Below are 20,272 nucleotides of genomic sequence, written 5' to 3' on the forward strand. Positions count from 1 at the left end.
AATGAATATTTATGCATCATCACTAGTGTGGGAAACCAGAAGCTTACACTTGAAAAACTAAGTGCCTTCTCCTCAGGGTTATACTATACCAAAATATTATATGTGGAATCACACTTCGTCATGAGCCAAAAGCTCAAATCTGGGCAAAAACTTAAGCTAAGTCCAAAACTTAGTGATATTAAAGCGTTAACTCTTTGGCATGATAGGTTAGGGTACCCTGGGATGAATATGTTAAAGAAAATAATAGATAAATCTAACGAGCATTCTTTAACAAATCATCAGTTAATTTTTCCAAGTGGATATTTATATACCCCGTGTTCACAAGGTAAACTCATTACGAGACCTTCTTTCACTAAGATAACTTTTGAATCACCAACTTTCCTTCAAAGAATACAAGGTGACATTTGTGGCACTATAAATCCTCCTAGTGGAACTTTTCGGTATTTCCTGGTCCTCATTGATGCTTCCACACGTTGGACATATGTTAGCCTACTTTCTCCTAGAAATATGGTTTTTGCTCGTCTAATGGCCTAAATCATTAAACTTAGAGCTCATTTTCTTGACTAATCTATTAAGTCTATAAGGCTTGATAATGCTGCTGAGTTTACTTCTCAAGTTTTTGATAACCATTGTTCATCCATAGGGATAGATGTTGAGCATCCCATTCTACATGTGCACACACAGAATGGTCTGGCTGAATCTATCATTAAGCGCCTTCAACTTATAGTAAGGCCCCTACTTATGCAATCTAGATTACCAGTTGGGGACATGCTATCTTGCATGCATCAATGTTTGTACAAATGTATATATGGTAGTTACTAAAATATCTAAGGGCAATGACGAAACTGAACCACGTAGTATAAATAATGTCGACAAAGATCTGATTGGCCAAAATGGGAAGTTGCCATCAAGGTGATGGCAGAATTAGAGTCTCTCAATAAACGTGGTGTATTTGGACCTATGATACAAACCCCAGAAGGTGTTAACCCTGTAGGTTACAAATGGGTGTTTGTTCGAAAATGAAATGAGAAAAATGAAATTTCTCGATATAAGGCACGCCTTGTGGCACAAGGTTTTCTGCAGAAACCCAGGATTGATTATGAAGAAACATACTCTCCTGTTATGGACGCTACAACTTTCAAATATCTAATAAGTTTAGCATTTTCCGAAAGCTTAGATATGAGACTCATGGATGTAGTGACTACCTACTTGTATGGGGACATAGACAAAGATATTTACATGAAAATCCTTGAAGGATTTGGTTTGCCTGAAGCAAAATCAAGGAGTACGTACTCAATCAAACTAAGACGTTCATTGTATGGTTTGAAACATTTCGGAAGATTGTGGTACAATCGTCTTAGTGAATATTTGTCTAAGGAAGGGTATGAAAACAATGAAATTTGCCCATGTGTCTTTAATTATAAAGAAATTCTTAAATGGATTTGCAATACTAGTCGTTTATGTGGATAACATAAATTTGATTGGAACTCCGGAAGAGCTCAAGATAACTGCTCAATACCTAAAGAAGGAATTTGAGATGAAAGACTTTGGGGAAACAAGACTTTGTCTCGGCTTGCAGATCAATAGAAGTTCTAGTGGTGTATTAGTCCACTAGACTAATTACACCGAGAATGTTTTGAAACATTTCCATATGGGCAAGGAACATCCATTAAGTACCCCAATGGTCGTCCGGTCACTGAACATAGAGAAATACCCATATTGCCCCAAAGAAGAAAATGAATAAGTATTAGGTCCTGAAGTACCATACTTAAGTGCAATTGGTGCATTAATGTATCTAACACAATGTACTAGACTGGACATTTCTTTTTCTGTAAATTTGTTAGCCAGGTACAGCTCAGCGCCTACTAAAAGACACTGGAACGGCGTAAAATATGTCTTAAGATATCTACGTGGAACCACAAATTTAGGTTTGTTTTACTCAAAGGATTCTAAAGGTTCCAAATTTGTGGGATATGAATATTTAGGATTTCTGTCAAATCCTCACAAGTGTCGCTCCCAAACAGGTTATGTATTTATTAGTGGTAATGTTGCCATTTGTTGGCGTTCCACTAAACAAACTTCAGTGATAAGAGCCAAAAATGGTAGTTTTAACCCTTTAACAATATTGTTTTTTTTACTAATTATGTGATTAATAAATAAGAGTTAGTACTGTTATCGTGTTCTTATGTATTTCAGGCATTGGAGTCGAATATGTGCAGAAATGCACCCTTTTGGCGAGATAATGGAGTAAGGGTTGGTTGTTAAGAAGTTCTTTGATTAAAAGCCAAGATCCAAGGAGAAAAAGCCCATTTAAAGCCCGGTCAAAGCTAAAAAGTCAAAGTCAATGCGGGTAGAAATAGCGCATGAAAGTCAGCAGAACTTCCGAAAGCAGTATATTTGGACTCGGACCTCGGAATTGGGCCTACCTTATGTCAAAACGACTGGCTCGGAATGAGATTTTAATGGTCCAAGCCTTAACCCATTCAGAAGACCATAAGTGGACAAAAAGGCTATTGAAGTCAAATCTAGCTAAAAACCCCTCTGTTGACTGAAGAAATTGGGTTTTGGGATCGATTTTTCGTCCCAAAACATGGCTCCTCAGCCCATGCATGAAAAAGTGGATCTTGTCTTCTCCATTTGAAGACACAAGACTTAGCTCTTAAGCATCTAGTTTTTTTACTTGGCCATTATCCAATAACTTGTTTTTAGAGCTAGTTTTACATTCAATTAATTAGTTTTTAGAACAAAGTAGATTATTATTTAGAATCAGATTTAGTTTTATAATAAGGTATTAATTTTTTATTTCAATTTAGTTTATTGATTCAATTCTTATTTATATTTAGTTGTCTTAAATTTATAATTAGTTTGTTTTAATTTGATAATTAGTATTCATAATCTTAGTTCTAAATTAGTTTTAAATTCAGTTTAATCCATTTTGAATCTTAGACTATTGTTAAATTAGATTATAAAGTTTAATCATTTATTTAATAATGAGTTGTTATATTTGTTCTTGTTTAAGAAATGATAGTATAATAATTCAAGGCTAAAACCTCCATTAGAGGGGTTTGAGGAAGCCTTGATGAAACTTGATTTCAATTAGCATAGAGTAGTTCATAATATTCTATTCCATTCTAGAAAGTAATTATTTCACCATGAGAATGGGTTTGATTGCTTCACATGCTAGTTGTTAGTTGGTAGAGATTACCATGAATAATTAGGGATTAGAAACACCTAATTGTTATGCAGAAGCATTACAATTTAGATTACGACAATTCTTCGTTAGTAAATTAAGCCGAGATAAGGTAGAATCAAATTCCCCTAATTCTTTATCTAGATTCGAACCTTAGTATTTTAATTGCCATCTTATTATTTAGAACATTTCGATTACATTATTTTCCATCGTTATTAGCATAATTAGATAATCCGTACTCTCATTGACTTTGATATAAGATTGATAATCGTAGTTAACATTGAATTCTAAAGAACTAGGAGTGGAACGAATTCTCTACTCCACTTATTGCAATAGCATCGAGAGTCTAGAAAACTTTGATAAATATTAAGCGTAAATCAGTTTTAGTTTTACTTGCGTATAGTTTCGTAGCTTATGCATAGGTAAAACTATCATTTTTACTTCTATCAGCAATTTTCTCTAACCACTCTGAAATTTTAGCTTTTCATGAAGCTAGTCGTGAATGTGTATGGCTAAGGTTATTAATTGGGCATATTCGTAGTTCTTGCAAATTACCTTCTATAACAGGTGTTCCCAACATTATTTATGAGGATAATGCAGCTTGTATAGCCCAGATTCAAGAATGATTTATAAAAGGAGACACAACCAAACACATTTCCCCAAAATTCTTTTACACTCACCAACTTCAGAAAAAGAAGCATATTAAGGTCGAGAAAGTTCGCTCCAGTGACAACCTTGCTGATCTCTTCACTAAATCACTACCGAAGCATACATTTCAAAAGCTTGTATATGGGAGGGCATGCGCAGAGTTCACCACCAAGCCATAGAAAGACTTGTCTTTATCAGGGGGAGTCATAGAATAGGGGGAGCATCCTGAAGAATGTGTCCCAAAACATATGCACTGTACTATTTTCCCTTATCTAGGTTTTAGCCCACTGGGTTTTTCTAGTAAAGGTTTTAATGAGGCATTATTAAGCAAGTCACAATGATTCTGATTAATGCTGTACTCTTTTTCCTTCGCTTTGGTTTTTCCCACTGGGTTTTCCTTAGCAAGGTTTTAATGAGGCAATTGTCATTGGATAGTTATAGAGCATCCAGAAGAATGCTACAAAAGATGCATCCACCAGAATTTCCATAAGAATGGTGGACATCCAAGGGGGAGTGTTATGAAATCCGTGGGCCTATATGGATGCCCACCATTGAGCCCGTATGGGACACATTCTCATATGTGTTTATCCTGGTAATCCTTGTATCTAGGAAAAGAGGTTACCTAGTTATATATAAAGGTAACCTCCTCCCATTTATGGTGACTTCATTAATAAGATTTCTCTCTCTCTCTCTCTCTCTCTCTCTCTTTCTCATTCTTTCCATGATTCAATCTACTTAAGTTAGTGTGGTGTTCTCTCTAAGGCTATTTAATTCTAACAGGAATGACTTTACTTGGGATTACAATTTATTAGTGTGATTCATCACATTATTATCTTCTATATAATAAAGAAGGGTGGAGTGGGTTGACAAATTCCACCTCATAAGGTGATACGTGGTCGTTCCACCTCCTAACCATAGCCACTAAAATGTTTTTCTTGGGTGAGTTACCAAGTTTTTTTGTTGTGAGTTTAAAAGTTTTTCTCACCTCACCTACCTGATAAGTACTCAAAAGTAATGATTTATATTTCCAATTATGTATATGTTAGTCTCTATTTTATATTTAAATATTCTAATATGATACAATTTGAGTTTTTGCAGGTCAAAGAACCTAAACGTGAAATATAGAGAGAAAAGAAGTCAAACAAGTCAAAAAGGAGTCACTGGGAATTACAATTAAAGGTCTAGGGCAAGAACATCATATTTGTCTCCATAAGTGTCAAGCCTAATGGGACTCTAAAAGAGGATAATAATTGAGTTAGAATAGTCTTAAATCTGATCTCAAAGCCTTAATTTTGACTTCATAGGAAGAGGAGATCAACATGGAAAAAAATTCAGAGTTTCACAAGAATTAGGAAATTGAAAGCTGTCAGAAGCTACAGCTTAGGAAATAGCCTGAAGGGCAAAGTGAACCACGTTCAACTTTTGTCCAACCGAATCCAACTTTTTTAGGATTGCTTCTATAAATTTTCCAGAGAGTTTGACACCAAATAAACATAGGATTCAAATCTCTATCCAAACGAACATGTAAGCCAATATATAAGGCACAAAAACCTCAGTTTACATCATCTAGGGAAAGTTAGTTTTTGCATCTAAAATCTAGAATTAAGAGAGAAGAAAGTTCAGACATTTTCACCATTACCATCAATAAAGATTATCCCTTTTCATATTGTGTTCATAGCATAGTATGAGGAGCTAATCTACCTTCTCTTGGGAGGGGAGATAAAGCTTTTTCTTATGTTTTAGTTTAGTTTTTCTTCTATCATGTTCTAGTATAAATCCCCCATTGAGTTTCTTCTTATTTGTCCATTGATCTAACGCTCCTTATGGAGGTTAGGAGGTCTTCGGGTAATTCATGATTGTGTAGAGCAAAATACCACAAACCCTAGATTCTTTTCTTCTAGTTTTTAGTGTTCTAGTGTGATGATTGGATTCTTCATGGCACCTCAATTAGTTGTATGGTTAATGCCACATGTGGATTTTCCATGGCACCTAGAGTTATATATTGAATGCCATTTTTTTTTTTTGCTTGGTAAGTTTGAATTCATTAAAACTGTAACAAAAGTACAAAGGGGGATGGTGTATAGGGTGGGCAACATGCTGCCCCCCTATTTCATTCTCTACAAGACATGTCTATATCATACCCTATTACAAACTCATACAAATCAGAAAATTATTTGGATTGGAGCTTCCCACTTGTGCAGCCAGGTTGGCCTACCAACAATTATACACTCCTCTTTCTCAGTCAAAGATACTCCTTGTTTGGTAAGCAAGTCCACCATGAAGTTGCCTTCCTTCCAGATGGTTGTAATCCTCCACCTTTGAAGTCCCTCTGTGCATGTTATCCATCTAGGTTATAGCATCCAAGGAACATTCCCAGTTGCAAAAGCTCGCGCTGCAACCTCAGAGTCAGTTCCAATCCACAGGTTCTTCCAACCTTGTTTAAAGGTTGTCTCGATGCCCACAATGATACCCATGCACTCTGCTCTATAGTTATCCCCAGGCCCAATGTTCATGCTTAGTGTAAGCAGGAATTTATCCATGTTCCCTCTAAAAGCGATACCAATCCCAGATGACCTAGGATTCCCTATTGATGCCCCATCAGTGTTAAGTTTCACAATGTCTGGTTCTGGTGGAATCCACATACATTGTTTAACTTGTGGTGCTTTCCTCATCCGAATACTAACATTCTAGTACTGAAGAATCGCAAATTCAGGAGGGGTGTTGTAACAGTGGCCCTTTGACAGCTTACCTGTGATTCTCAGCTGCAATCGAACAAACAACTTACAGTTTCCAAGCTTTGGCTTCTTCCCATCAAACTACACCTTGTTTCGTTCTTTCCATAAACTTACCAGAGATACAACCACACAAGATTTCCACAGATCATGCAACAAAGGACTCCAATTCTGGTTAATCTTTAATGTATTGGGAAAACTATTAATAGCAGTGGTTACCTGAAAAACCTATTTGACCCAATCCCATAGCTCTTGCGCAAACCAACATTGCCAAAAGAGATGTTGTGTAGATTATCCATCACTTCCACACATGCAGCAGCAAGAAGACAGGGAGATGCCTATTTTCTGGATTCTTTCATCGGTTGCAATTCCCCTTTTAATAATTTTCCATGCCAACTGTAGTGGCCCATTATATGCCAGAGGTCTAAGTCAAAGAGGACGAGGCAAGGCAAGGTAAGCGGGTAGGTTGGTGAGCAGCGGAACCCTAAAGGCAGACGTGGCCAAAGTACGAAAAAAGGAAGGCCATCAGATGGATGAATGGATGGATGGTCTAGATCAAGGAGGAAGGGGTATATAAAGAAGTGGAGGTGGATAGAATAGGAGGCCGAAGGAGAGAGAAAAAGGAAGAGAAAAAGAGAGGAAAAAGAGAGGTGAGATCTGAGTTTTGTGGGTTGTAATAGCTCAATTATTGTTATCTTCTTTGCTATCGTAGTTTAGGTTCTTACATTTGGTGCCGTCTGTGGGGAAAAGAAGCAAGAAAGAGATGGCACCCAAGAAACAAGTAGGGAGACCGAAGAAGGTGGCTACACAGGAACTGATGCCCGAGGTAGTGGTGGGAGAAGAAGGTGACAGAAGAGAGGAACAGGAAGCGGAAGAGACGCGACTCATGAGAGAAGAGATAGGGAGGTTAAGAGAGGAGAATGAGGAATTAAGAAGGGAAGTGGAAAGGGAAGAAGAAGAGATGGAGGAAGAGGCAGGTGAGGATACGGAAGAGGATCCGGTAACCGGTTTGACGGTGGAGCAGGTGCAAGAAATGATAAACAACGACAGGGAGGCTAACAGGCAGCTGACGAAGGGTCGCGGGGGAGCAGCTAGTTAGGTGATAGCGGGGCTGAGTCGCAACCCATTGGCGGATATTATTTAGCCTTCGAAAGTCCCAAAGCGTTTCAACCAGCCTAGGTTCGAGAGGTACGACAGAAAAGGCGACCTAGCAGACCACATCTTCCATTTCCGACAGCAAATGCCACTCTGGCAAGATTCTAGATATGACGGGTTGTGGTGTATGATGTTCCCGGCAAGCCTGAAAGGGGGGGCATCGGACTGGTATTATCGGTTACCAGCGGGAAGTATAAGGAGCTTCCAAGAACTAGAACATGAGTTTATAGATCATTTCATTCATAAGAAAAAGCGGGTTGTGGATATCGCGACATTATTCAACGTTCGACAAAGGTCCACCGAGTCTGTGAGGGAATTCCTGTGTCGGTTCAAAGCTGAGATGTTAAAGGTTGAAAACCTAGATGAAAGGACCGCTGTGATTGCATTTGAAAAGGGATTGCGGCCAGGGACAGGAGTACACCACTCAGTGGCGAAGAACGAGATTGCAACATTCGCGGGTAGAGAAATACATCTGATATGAGGATAGTATGCAGAAGGAATCCAATAGATCCGGTAAGGCAATGTTATCCTTGGAGAAAGACAGGGAACCTAGGAGAGGGGAAGCGACCGAGAAAGGAAGGGAGGGATACCGCGGATACCCCCCAAGGACCGAAAGAAACCGCAAAGGGATTAGAAGGGAGAACAGAGAGAGGAAACCATACCGTGAGGTAGAAGTTACGCCGCTGAATAGGTCCTTGAGCGAAATACTATCGTTGATAAAGAACATGCAGGGATATGAGGGGCCACAGAACACACCCGGGGAGTTGCTTGGTAAACCTTTCTGTGCTTATCATCAGATACACAATCATGAGACCGACGACTGTTACGCATTAAAATGGATGGTTCAGCGTTTGGTAGAAAAGGGAAGGATGAGAGAGTTTATAAGGGGAGGACAAAACGGGGAGGTGGTACCGCGACACGATCGAATCCTTGGAACCATTAACGTGATCTTCAGTGGAGAAGTGTTAAGCCATAATGCCCACAGGGATAGAGTGCGAAGAACTGCGAGCATTCAGCAGATTAACGAATGGGCTGATAGATCGCGGGCAAGGACGGGGAAAGCGGAAGACAGAGATAGGATTGTCTTTAGCAGTGTAGATTTGCTGGCGGTGGATGCCCCCAATGAAGACGCATTGGTCATCACGGTGGCGATGGGCAATTATATGGTGAAATAGGTATTAGTGGATTGCGGCAGTGCCGTGGACCTGTTGTTCAAAGGGGCATTGGAAGAGATGGGGATTGATTATAGACAGTTGAGGCCGCCGCGGACTAACTTATATGGATTCAATGGGAGCATGACTTAGCAAATGGGAGAGCTCTTATTACCAGTAACGACGGGCCCCATGACTGTGTTCGCATGATTCATGGTGGTGGACTCGTCTTCCCAGTACAATGCTATTCTAGGAAGGCGGTGGATTCATGAGATGAAGGCCGTCCTATCAACTTACTATCAAGTGATATGATTTCCCACTCCCACGGGTATGTGTGAAGTTTGGGGAGACCAAGTGATGACCAAGAACAGTCATAGGGGAATAGTTAAACGGTTGGTCCGAGGGTCGAACGAGGAGGATTCCAATCCAAGGAAGAGGCAGGCATAGCAATTACAGAACGCCGCGGTTTAAGAGAGGGGGGAGGCGGCAACAGGTCCGAAGACGCTGGATGAGATTGAAGTGGTAAATGTGGGAGGAGAGGTTTATCGCGATAGGGGCCAGCTTGACGGGTGAATGGAAGAGGGAATTGATCCAGTTCTTATCAGAAAATCAAGACGTGTTTGCATGGACCATTGAAGAGGTTACGGGGTTGGACCCTGAATTCGCATGTCATCAGTTGTACATGAGAGAGGAGGCAAAGCCTGTAAGGCAAAAGATGCGGAGCATTAGACTGAAGTATGTAGAGGGTATTCGCGAGGAAGTGGCACGGTTGAAGGGAGCCAGAATAATACGAGAGGTAGAGTTCACGGATTGGTTATCCAATGTGGTGGCGGTACCAAAAAAGAATGGCAAGGTACGGATGTGTGTGGAATTCATGGATGTGAATGCCGAGTGCCCGAAGGACAGTTATCCCATGCTGCGGGTGGATGAATTGGTGGATAGGACAGCAAGGTTTAAAATATTCTCGTTTATGGATGCGTCGATGGGGTACAATCAGGTTGTAATGTACGGGCCAGATCAGGAGAAAACAACATTTGTGGCAGAAGGCGGCACATATTGCTACACAAGGATGCCGTTTGGGTTGAAAAATGCCGGAGCCACATTTCAACGGGTAGGGGAGAAAATGTTCAAAAGCAAGATCAGGAGGGGGATGGAAATATACATCGATGACATGGTAGAGAAGAGTATGTCGGAGAAGGAGCATTTAGACGGATTGAGGGAAACGTTCGGGATACTGCGGAAATACAATATGAAGCTAAATCCAGAGAAATGCACATTTGGGGCGACCACCAGGAAAACAAGAGCGGTGGAAGAAGGAACAAGCTGGTGCATTTTAGCCGGAGATTTGAATTTGGCAGAGGAGAGAAAAGATTCAGCCCGCATCCGTCTGGAAGAGTACCATCGGAGACTACAGCGGCAATACAACAAGCGAGTCAGACCGCGGAAGTTCAAGATAGGGGAACTGGTGCTTCGCAGGGTGATGCCAAGCACGAAGGAGGAAAAGGACGGGAAGTTGGGTCCAAACTAGGAAGGACCGTACACCGTGATGGAGGAAGGGGGGTGTGGGTCAGAAACTTATAAGCTTCAAACAATGGAAGGAAAGCTAATAGCGAGGCCCTCGAATATAAGAATGCTGAAAAGGTTTTACGAGTAAATGTACTGAAGTTCAGAGCAATGTAAAGAGGGTCCCGAGCGGAGAATAATAGTTGTTTGTAAATATATAAAACTACAACACTTTTGTGAAAAGAAAATTTGTTTATTATTCAAAAATTGCTGAATGGGAACATGAACATAACAGACACCTGGGGCAATGAGAGGGACCCCATCTGGTCCCTATAGAGAGGGAAGCAGCGAAGGAGATGAGCCCTTCGCTGACATTACTTGTGGAACGGATCCTGAGCAAGATGAGCTACTCCAGCAGGAGGATGGAGTCGGCGGAGCGGGATGAGCCCTCCGCAGATAGCAGACTTGAAAGGCACATGGGGCAATGAGAAGGACCATCTGGCCCCTATAGAGAGGGAAGCAGTGAAGGGGATGAGCCATTCACTGACATTACTTGTGGAACGAATCCTGAGCAAGATGAGCTGCTCCAGCAGGAGGAGGGAGTTGGCGGAGCGGGATGAGCCCTCCGCAGACAGCGGACTTGAAAGGCACATGGGGCAATGAAAGGGACCCCATCTGGCCCTTATAGAGAGGGAAGAAGTGAAGGGGATGAGCCTTTCGCTGACATTAGTTGTAGAACAGACCCTGAGCAAGATGAGCTGTTCCAGTAGGAGGACGGAGTCCGCGGAGTGGGATGAGCCACCCGCAGACAGCGGACTTGAAAGGCACATGGGGCAATGAGAGGGACCCCATCTGGCCCCTATAGAGAGGGAAGCAGCGAAGGGGATGAGCCCTTCACTGATATTAGTTATGGAACGGATCTTGAGCAAGATGAGCTGCTCCAGCAGGGGGATGGAGTCAGCGGAGCGGGATGAGCCCTCCGTAGACAGCGGACTTGAAAGACACATGGGGCAACGAGAGTAACCCTATCTGGCTTCGGGAGAGAGAGTGCTTTGGAAGGGGACCTGAGCAAGATGAGTGATCCAGCGGAGCGGGATGAGCCCTCCGCGGACCTCAGACAAAAGATACATAGGGCAATGAGAGGGATCATCTTTGGCCCCTAGAGAGAGAGAGAAGCAACGGAAGGGGTGAGCCCTTCGCTTGCATTAGTTGTGGAACAGATCCTGAGCCAGGGGAGCTATCCCAGCAGGAGGATCGAGCCTGTAGAGTGGGATGAGCCGTCGCCGGCATCGGGATGAGAGGTAGACATGGATGAGAGGTGCGCAATCGAATTTAATAAATGAAAGGAAGGGGTAGGAGGGAAGACGGCAGGAATATAGCTCACAATCACATAGCAAAATATATTAAATCAAGGCGAGCCATATCGCAAGTTAATAACAGTGTGGTGACAAATGGAAAAGGCAAGCCAAATTGTAAAGTTAACAACAGTTTTGTATACATAATAAAAACTAGGGCATTCCCTAGGTGGACGATTCAAGGTTGGCTTCTCCAACAACATTATCAATAACGGCCTTATGGGGATGTTCTAGGACGGCTTCTGGAAGGGGGTTTGCGCCCATCTCAAGGTGTTCTGAGGTTCCAAAGGGATCTGCGGCTACGGAGGGGTTAGCGGCCTCAAGGGAACTGGCCACCGGGACAGTAGGCTAAAGAGGTAGCAGGCAGCCCTCTTGAGTAAGCCGGTCGAGTTCCTCCTAAACCTTCTAGGCCACTCGCTTCTCAGCCAAAGCTTTGAAATGATCATGAAGAATCGTCATATCCCTTTAGTGTTGCTCTAAAATTTTGGCGGTTTCATCTTTGTGGGCCTGGGTGAGGGCATCCATGGCCTGCTGGTGTTGTTGGGTGCGGGCATTCGAGTCAAGTAGATGGTGTTGGAGAAGTTCTTCCCTTTGGCAGCAGCAGGCATTCGTTGATGGAGTCTATGTACCGCTGATGGGAAGATTCGGACGCAATCAGCTCGTCCTGAGCTTGGACTTTGGCCAAATTGGCGGCGGCCAGGTCTCACTCAAGACCGGCATAAGACGCTTGCAAGCCCCAGGGACCGTTGAGTTCTTGCTCCAGAGCGGTCACCTTATTCCTAGCGCGGAGAAGGCCGCGGATCATAAATAAGACGTCAAGGCTCACCTGAGCCAAAAAGGGAGAAGGGTAAAAAAAAAAAAAAGGTGGGGGGGGGAGGAGAAAGGAAAGAAGAAGTTGTACCCATTCCCAATTGGTATACAAGAAAGTGCGATCTGAATCAAATGAACCTCCATCCGCATAAGCAATGTCCTTGGGCAGATGGGCATTGTAGAACAAGGAGGAGGCCATGGCAGCGTTGTCCAGAGCGGAGTCCGCGACATTTACCTTCTGATTTTGCACATTAAAGATAGGACAGAAGTTTTCAACTGGAGCAAGAGTGGAGGCGGGCTCCTTACCAAGTCGGCGGGTGCTGGGAGGAGAGGCAGCCGAATGAGAGGGTGGAGAAGAAGGGGCGGGGCCTTCGGGCAGGGGGGCCTGATGAGTTGGGGGGACAGGCTCAGCAGAGGTGGATGGTCGCGACCTCTTGGTTGGCGGTTGATCGGCGGGCGCATGCATGGCGGTGGGGGGAACTTCCATCACCTCGTCATCAGAGTCGCTATCAAACAATTTTTGCTTGTGGACATCCATATCTGTGGCAGGTGAAGGGCGAGAGGTGAACTGGTTGTCCCAATGGGAGATAGAGCGGTAGGAGGGGTGGAGATCTTGAGGTTCACGGGAGGCGGAAGAATGGGAGGAAGACCGAGGGAGGGGGCGAGGGGAGTTATGAGAACGAGACCACTTCTTGGAAGGGGGAGATGCATGGGGCTTGCGTTCCTTGGGAGGGGGAGGGCGAAAAAAGGGACCGGTTAAGCTGCGGAAGGTGTTAAGGGCGGGGATGGGCAGCAGTGGAGTAGCAGTGGTGGGATGAATACCTAAAAGGGCAGCTTGGGCGGGGCCAAGGTCGCAGATTTGAGCAAAGATAGGGCAGGAGATACTATCATAAATTCCAGATTTGGAATCTGGGCGCCAGCCCGTAAAGAAGAACAGAGGTGAGTTAGTAGATCAGAGATAAAACAATTCAAAAGAGGGGAAAAAACTATTATACTCACCGCGGAGTCCGAAGGCGAGGTGGTTAAGAGTCAGGGTAGGAGGTATGTCTGCGGACAGAAAGGTGCCTGATACATAGAGCGGATAGTGGTGCCACACTTTATCTAAGGTGGTAAGCTTAAGGAGAAAAGATTGTTTCTTAGGACGAACGCAGAAGGACTGATAGCCTCTATTGACGTCCTTGGTGCTGGTTTTGAGATAGTAGTGGGAGTAGATGTCACGGCTGATAATCTTGGGGTCATGGGACTTGTTATAGGAATTCGCGGCATACATTATCCGCCAGAAATTCCCAATACCTTGGCACGGGGGAATGTTGAAATGGTTGCAAACTTCAACATCCAACAGAGTAAGGGGAAGACGCAGACCGGCAACCATTTGACCCACGGTGATAACAAGAGAGCCCGGCCGGCGGGGAACCAAATGGGGGTAGTGGGTGACAGAGGGCACGTGTTCTAGTATGACGTCGGCTGGAACACCATAGGCCGCTCTAAGGGTGTCCAAATTAGGTCTACGAGATCTGGGTGGAGGCGGCAATAAAGTGGTGGGGCGACCGGAGGTGGAGGGCACGGCAGTAGATGCAGGGGGCGGGGAAGAAGACATGCCCGCTGAACAGGAAGAGGAAGAGTCACCAGATTTGCGGTCCGTCATCAGAAGGAAGATGAATAGACTCCAGGAATCGAAATATTTTAAAATGAGAAAGGGAAAACAGTTCACTAAAAAATAGAGGGATCAAGATAACGTACCGATCACTGACGAAAAGGAGATAGGGAAGTCGAAAAAGACAGCCAGAGAGAAGGGAAAGCACCGGGAAGACCACCACAGGGAACTGCTCGTGCGCCGGTGAAGGTTGGTGAAGAGGAAAAATAGGGGAGTTTGAGTAAAGGAAGAGAAGGCATTTGGGCAAGAAAAGGGAAAGTGAAGAAGAAGAAAGGAGAGGGGTTTAAATAGGTGGAAGGCAAAACCATAATTTCAGGCGGTGGGGAAACCGAAGCATCAGCGGAGGCTCCAGCCAGAGGATGACACATGGACTAATGGGAAACTAGGGGCCACCAGAAAAACACGCGCGTGATGAGTGCCTGTCCCGTCGCACGCATCCCAAAGTGATAGATATGCAATGCTAAAGAGATAGAACGGTGGAAGTTCTCGACCTTGGGCCAATAATATGACTGCGAAGTCGAGAAGGAGCATTTGTAGTGGCCCATTATATGCCAGGGGACTAAGTCAAAGAGGACGAGGCAAGGCAAGGTAAGCGGGTAGGTTGGGGAGTAGTAGAACCATGCCGCGAAACCCTAAGGGCAGACATGGCCGAAGTACGACAAAACGAAAGCCGTTAGATGGAGGAATGGATGGATGGTCTAGATCAAGGAGGAAGGGGTATATAAAGAAGTGGAGGTGGATAGAATAGGAGGCTGACGGAGAGAGAAAAAGGAAGAGAAAAAGAGAGGAAAAAGAGAGGTGAGATCTGAGTCTTGTGGGTTGTAATAGCTTAATTATTGTTATCTTCTTTGCTATTGTAGTTTAGGTTCTTACACTAGCGCTGAGGTTCGAAGGTGTATGCAACTATTCCAGACGCTCTTACTCTATGTAATAGTCGGCCTCCTCTTTCTTATTTAATCATATGTTGATTTCGTCGAGAAGTTTCCTCACAAATCAGGGCACCACACTACATAATCCTCAAAGGTACGACTGCATTTTAGAACATCAGTTAAACTTTTGTGAACTCTATTCATTATCTCTTGCAACACATCAGGGATGCACCAGTTATCACCTTCAAGCAAATCGCAAACCTTAGCTCGACAGCCCTTTAATTCCAGTGAATTGATATTAAGCATGCTTTTCAATGATTGCTTACCCAACTAATTGTCCCTCCATATATCCACATTGTCACCACTTGCTATCACCCATTGAGTTATACTCTTCACTTCCACAAGAGCTTTTCTTATCCCCGGCCAAACAGAGGTTGGTTTGTAAGATTGAATAAACTCTCCATCTTGATTGAAGTACTTTGCTTTCATGAATAAAGCAAAATCAGTTTCACCCTTTAATACTTCCCAAGCCAACTTCATTAACTAACACCGTAGTATTAATTTGCTTGAGCCTTCGAATCCCTAGTCCTCCTTCCCAAGTAGGCTTGCACACTCTGTCCCAGCTGACTGTGACACCCTTTCTTATGCTTGGATCACCCGACCATAAGAAATTCTTCATGGTATCCTTTGCTTCTTTGACCATAGACATTGGCCATTCGTAGATGAACATGGTGTAAATTGGGATGCTACATAGCACTGACTTGATCAAAGTAACCCTCCCTTGAAAAGACAGCCTCTTTCCCTTCCAACTTGTAAGCCTTTTCCGAATCTTATCTAAGATTGGTGTCACACAGGCCCTAATAACTCTACCTTGTTGTAGACTTACTCCCAAATATTTCTCTGGTAAGAAACCTTCCTTCATATTCAACTCCAACAACATATCCTGTTTTCTCGGCTGAGTGAAGTTACTAAAAAAAACTTTACTTTTGTCTTGACTGATAAGTTATCCAACTGCTTTATGGTACCTCCTCAGGATATGATTGAGCTTTCTAATCCCTCTTATCTCTCCGTTTGCAAAGATAATGATGTCGTCTGCAAAAATAAGATGACTCGGTGCTGCCACTTTCTTAAAGACAATTAGTGGCTTTAGATGATTTTTGTCCCTAAGATAATGTAAAGCTCTACTCAGAGTGTCTTCAGCAATAGCAAACAATAATGGTGAAAGAGGATCACCTTGTTTAAGCCATCGGTGCATAGGAAAGAAACCAACAAGTCCACCATTAAATAACATAGAGATTTGTGCTGAACTCACAATGGTTCTTATCCAGTTGATCTAGATATCTGAGAAACCCATTCTTTGCATAACTTGGAAGAGAAACTTCCAACTCATTGTATCATAAGCTTGCGTTATGTCTAACTTCACAGCTACTGATCCACCAAATCTATCCTTCTTTAACTCATTCATCAGCTCAAAGGCCATGGAAATGCTTGTCTGAGAGCATCGTGAAGGTACAAAACCAGTTTGCTCCTTAGTGATGATATCATCAGCCACCATATTGAGACGCAACTGCAGAAGCTTAGTAATCATCTTGAAGAGAAAGTTTCCCATACAGATATGTCTATACTAGCTGAGTTTCTTGGCATTATTATCATTTGGAATTAAAGCAATAAAGTTCGAATTTAATCCTCTAGGTAAACAACCTTCAATAAAGAAGGAATGTATTGCCAAGCACACATCTTGCTTTATGATTCCCCAACATTTGTAGTAGAAATGTCCTTAGAATCCATCAGGTCCAAGTGAGCTATCCATTTTCATGCTAAAAACAGTCTTTTGAATTTCTTCATAAGCTGGCACTCTTGTCAGACTGTAGTTTTCTTCCTCATCAATCAATTTGGGTATAACACTCAATAATTCTATATCTTCTTGAACATGGACCTCCCTATACTTCTCTTCATAGTAGCTTATTACATACTGCTTAATTTGTTCCTAGTCATCAAGCACAGTACCATCCTCTGTCACCACCTCAGTGATCATAGAAGCCCCCTATTTGACCCTGCATATATTATGGAAGTATGTAGTGTTTCTGTCCCCCTCATCCTAAAAAAAAGTTCTACTCTTTTGTCTCAAAAGAGAAGACCTATTAGCTCTGGCTATATCCAATTCAAACTCTTTATGTATAACCTCTGCTATAAGAAGTTCATCATCCACTGTTTGATCAACCAGTTGCTGCATTCAAAGGAGCTCAGCCTCTGCTTTTCTAATAGAGACATCTGTGTGCCCAAAAACCTCCAAATTCCATTTCTTTAAGTCAGTTTTCAGTCTATGTAGCTTGCGCATAACCTTGAGGAGAGGAGGAAGTGGTCTTCCCTCAAACGTTTGTGCCCAGCTGGTCTTCACTAACTCAAAAAAGGTGGGGTGAGAGAGCCACATTTTATTGAATCTGAAAGGAGTATTCTTAGGTTTCGGAATATTAGAGTGCATGCCAAGCAAAGGAGAGTGATCAGATGCCTGTCGAGCTCTTGCCATACATTTCCATCCACCAAATCTAAAGTTCCACGCTTCATTATAAAAGGCTCTATCCAGTTTGCAAAGAACCCTTTTAACACCTCTTTGATTGTTACACCAAGTATATTTAGTTCCCTCCCAATTACTCTCCAACAGCTCTGCAGTGTTCACAAAAGCATTAAACTCCTACATAGCCACTCTATTGGGTTGTCTACCTCCTTTTTTCTCATCAGTTCTTAGGACAATATTGAAATCACCAATCACCAACCACGGCATCGTGGGGTTAAAACTGCTCAAATCACCCCACAACTCTCTTCTATTACCCAACCAACAATTTGCATGCACAAAAGATATAAAACACCTATCCACCAAAATAGTAATATGTTGATCAGATGCCATAACCACTGATACAAAGATGCCTCTCTTCCAAAAAACCCAAAGGTTACCAATCCTATTTGAAGAATCATTATGAATCAAAATACTCTCAAAACAATTCAAACCAAAAGAATCAAGCAGATATACTTGTGGCCTAACTAGAGGTTCAGCCAAACAAACAATATCCGGATTATGAGACTTCATAAGTTCTCACAATCTATCACTAGCTTTATTTTTAACCACTCCCCTAATATTCCAAAAAAAGGTCCTCATTTTGAAATAGGGAAAGAGTTGTCATGCACCTTTGCTTGAGATCTAGTCCCATGTCTATGGGCTATAGAAGCTTCCAAGTGATCCTTGGTATTCCTCTTTTCAGCCTTCTTCTTCCCAGTTTGCCCATTTGCCTTCGTCATTGCATTACCTTATACTACAATTAACACATGTTCCTGTTCTTCTGCCCCTAGTATAGTAAAGTTATTACTAGTCATGATTAGAGTAGCTAGTCCTTTGGCTGGGCTATGTTGGGTAACCCTAGTAACAACTTGATTCTACTCCAAGAGTTGAGTCCAGTGCTCTCTCAACCCTTGTTCAACACCACGACCATCTGTAGTCTCAGAGTGTGAAGGCGTTGTGGCAAGTATAGGCAGTACACACGTAATACCAACTGCTGATTGGCTTTCTATATGTGCCTGTTTTTCTCCCCTTTTCTCTCCCTCTTGTTACTGCATATCATGAACTTGACCTTGTGAGTCAACTGCTTCTGCCACTTCCGGCTGTGCCTCAATTTCATTTTCTGCCTTATAATCATCCTCTTCCTGTAAGCTCTCAGTCTCCTTATTACTCTTATTCCCATCCCCGTGATCGGTTTCTGCTTGCTGTTCCTCCCTAGTAGAACCATTCACTGAATCAGTGTCTGTTTAAGTGGTTGGAGGCACTTGCTCTTGTTCCTTACTACTCTGCCCCACTTCCATCTTGAGATTGGTATCCTCAGTGACATTGATTACCTCCTCAATTTCCTTATTTCTCTTTCTATTTTGCTTCCTCTGGTTTTTTGACATGCCATCCATGCTTAATTCAGTCGTGCTATTGCTTTCCTTTTCCTTATTCTTGCTCAGGTCGACCTTTAGTATCCTACATTCATTGACCAAATGACCAACCCTCTTGCAATAATTACAAAATTTGGGCAAACGACTAGGTTCTACACTCTACCAAAATTTGATATCTTTGCCTTCCACCTCCACCCAAATCTTGTTAGGAATTTTCTCATTCAGGTCCAAGTCTACTAACACACTAGCATAGTAACCCAAATTTCTCTTTGCAGTGTTCTCATCAGTATGAATTGGTCTTCCAATGGCCCTTGCAAGAGAGAACAAGGTTTTGATTTCCCAGTATTCAAGACTCAATCCTGGAAATCGGATCCAGACTAATGCATTGGAGTGGTTTTCTTTGCTTGTGGAGAAGTTTGGAGTCCACTTGCTTAGCCGTAAAATTTGGTCATCAAAAACCCAGGTTCCCTGACCCCAAATTCGGTGATAGTCCAACTCATTGGTAAATTGAAACATGATGTACCCTCTACCCAAGGGTGTTGCTTGCCATTCATGGTTCAGTTTCCACAGTTGTTTAACCTTTTCATTGACAACATTCATAGTAAGCTTAGACATGTCCAGTCTCCCCACTAGAGCTAGTTTGCAAAACTCTAACCCTTTATCAACCTCTTCGGCTTGAATAGTGATAGTAGGGTACTCACCTTGACGACCAGGCACTGGCAGAGCTACTGTATCAACTTCCCTCCCATAAGTAGTCTTTGTGGCCCTAGCATATGATTTTCTCTGAGTTTCTTGACCCTTGTCAGTCACATTTCCATTTTCCAGCAGTTTCTCCACAACCTCAGTTGCAGATCGGGTATTCTGTGTTCCTTCCTCATTCAAAAAACCAAGGACAAAAGACTAGAGATTTACTCATTTCAGCTCCCAGAACTGTTGTTGAAGTCTCATCCATGCTTGTACAACCTCTCAAACGATCAGAAAGATGGGGTTAACCGCCGGTTAGGCCGGTCAACCCATTCGAAAGGGAAGTTTTCCCTCCAAAGAGAAACCTTATCAACAATTTTTTACTAAAAGAAGAAAAAAGATTTCTAAAAAAAGGAATTAAAACATGTAAAGACCGAAATGACCTCACACCTCTCAAATGCTAATGTTTCTAGTTGAATGCCACTTAAAGCACAGTTTGGTTAGATATAAGATATCATTGGAGATTGAAGAAGTATTTGATGTAAAGATAGAAAGCACGTTGAAAGTCACATATTATCATCATGGTTATGAGCA

The 20,272-nt window shown here is 42.6% G+C and overlaps 1 protein-coding gene across 1 annotated transcript; it reads right to left on the reverse strand.

The window, feature by feature from the left end:
- Positions 1-19,153: 19,153 nt before the first annotated feature.
- LOC147494423 (uncharacterized) lies at positions 19,154-19,946 on the reverse strand. The gene is made up of 2 exons (XM_086568137.1): positions 19,907-19,946; positions 19,154-19,863 (listed from the first exon to the last, which is right to left on the reverse strand). Exons 1-2 carry the CDS (start codon positions 19,944-19,946, stop codon positions 19,154-19,156), a joined length of 750 nt encoding a protein of 249 aa, XP_086424263.1.
- Positions 19,947-20,272: the final 326 nt, after the last annotated feature.

This window comes from Coptis chinensis, chromosome 6, assembly GCF_015680905.1.
Source record: "Coptis chinensis isolate HL-2020 chromosome 6, ASM1568090v1, whole genome shotgun sequence".
In the NCBI taxonomy this organism is placed as follows: Eukaryota; Viridiplantae; Streptophyta; class Magnoliopsida; order Ranunculales; family Ranunculaceae; genus Coptis; species Coptis chinensis.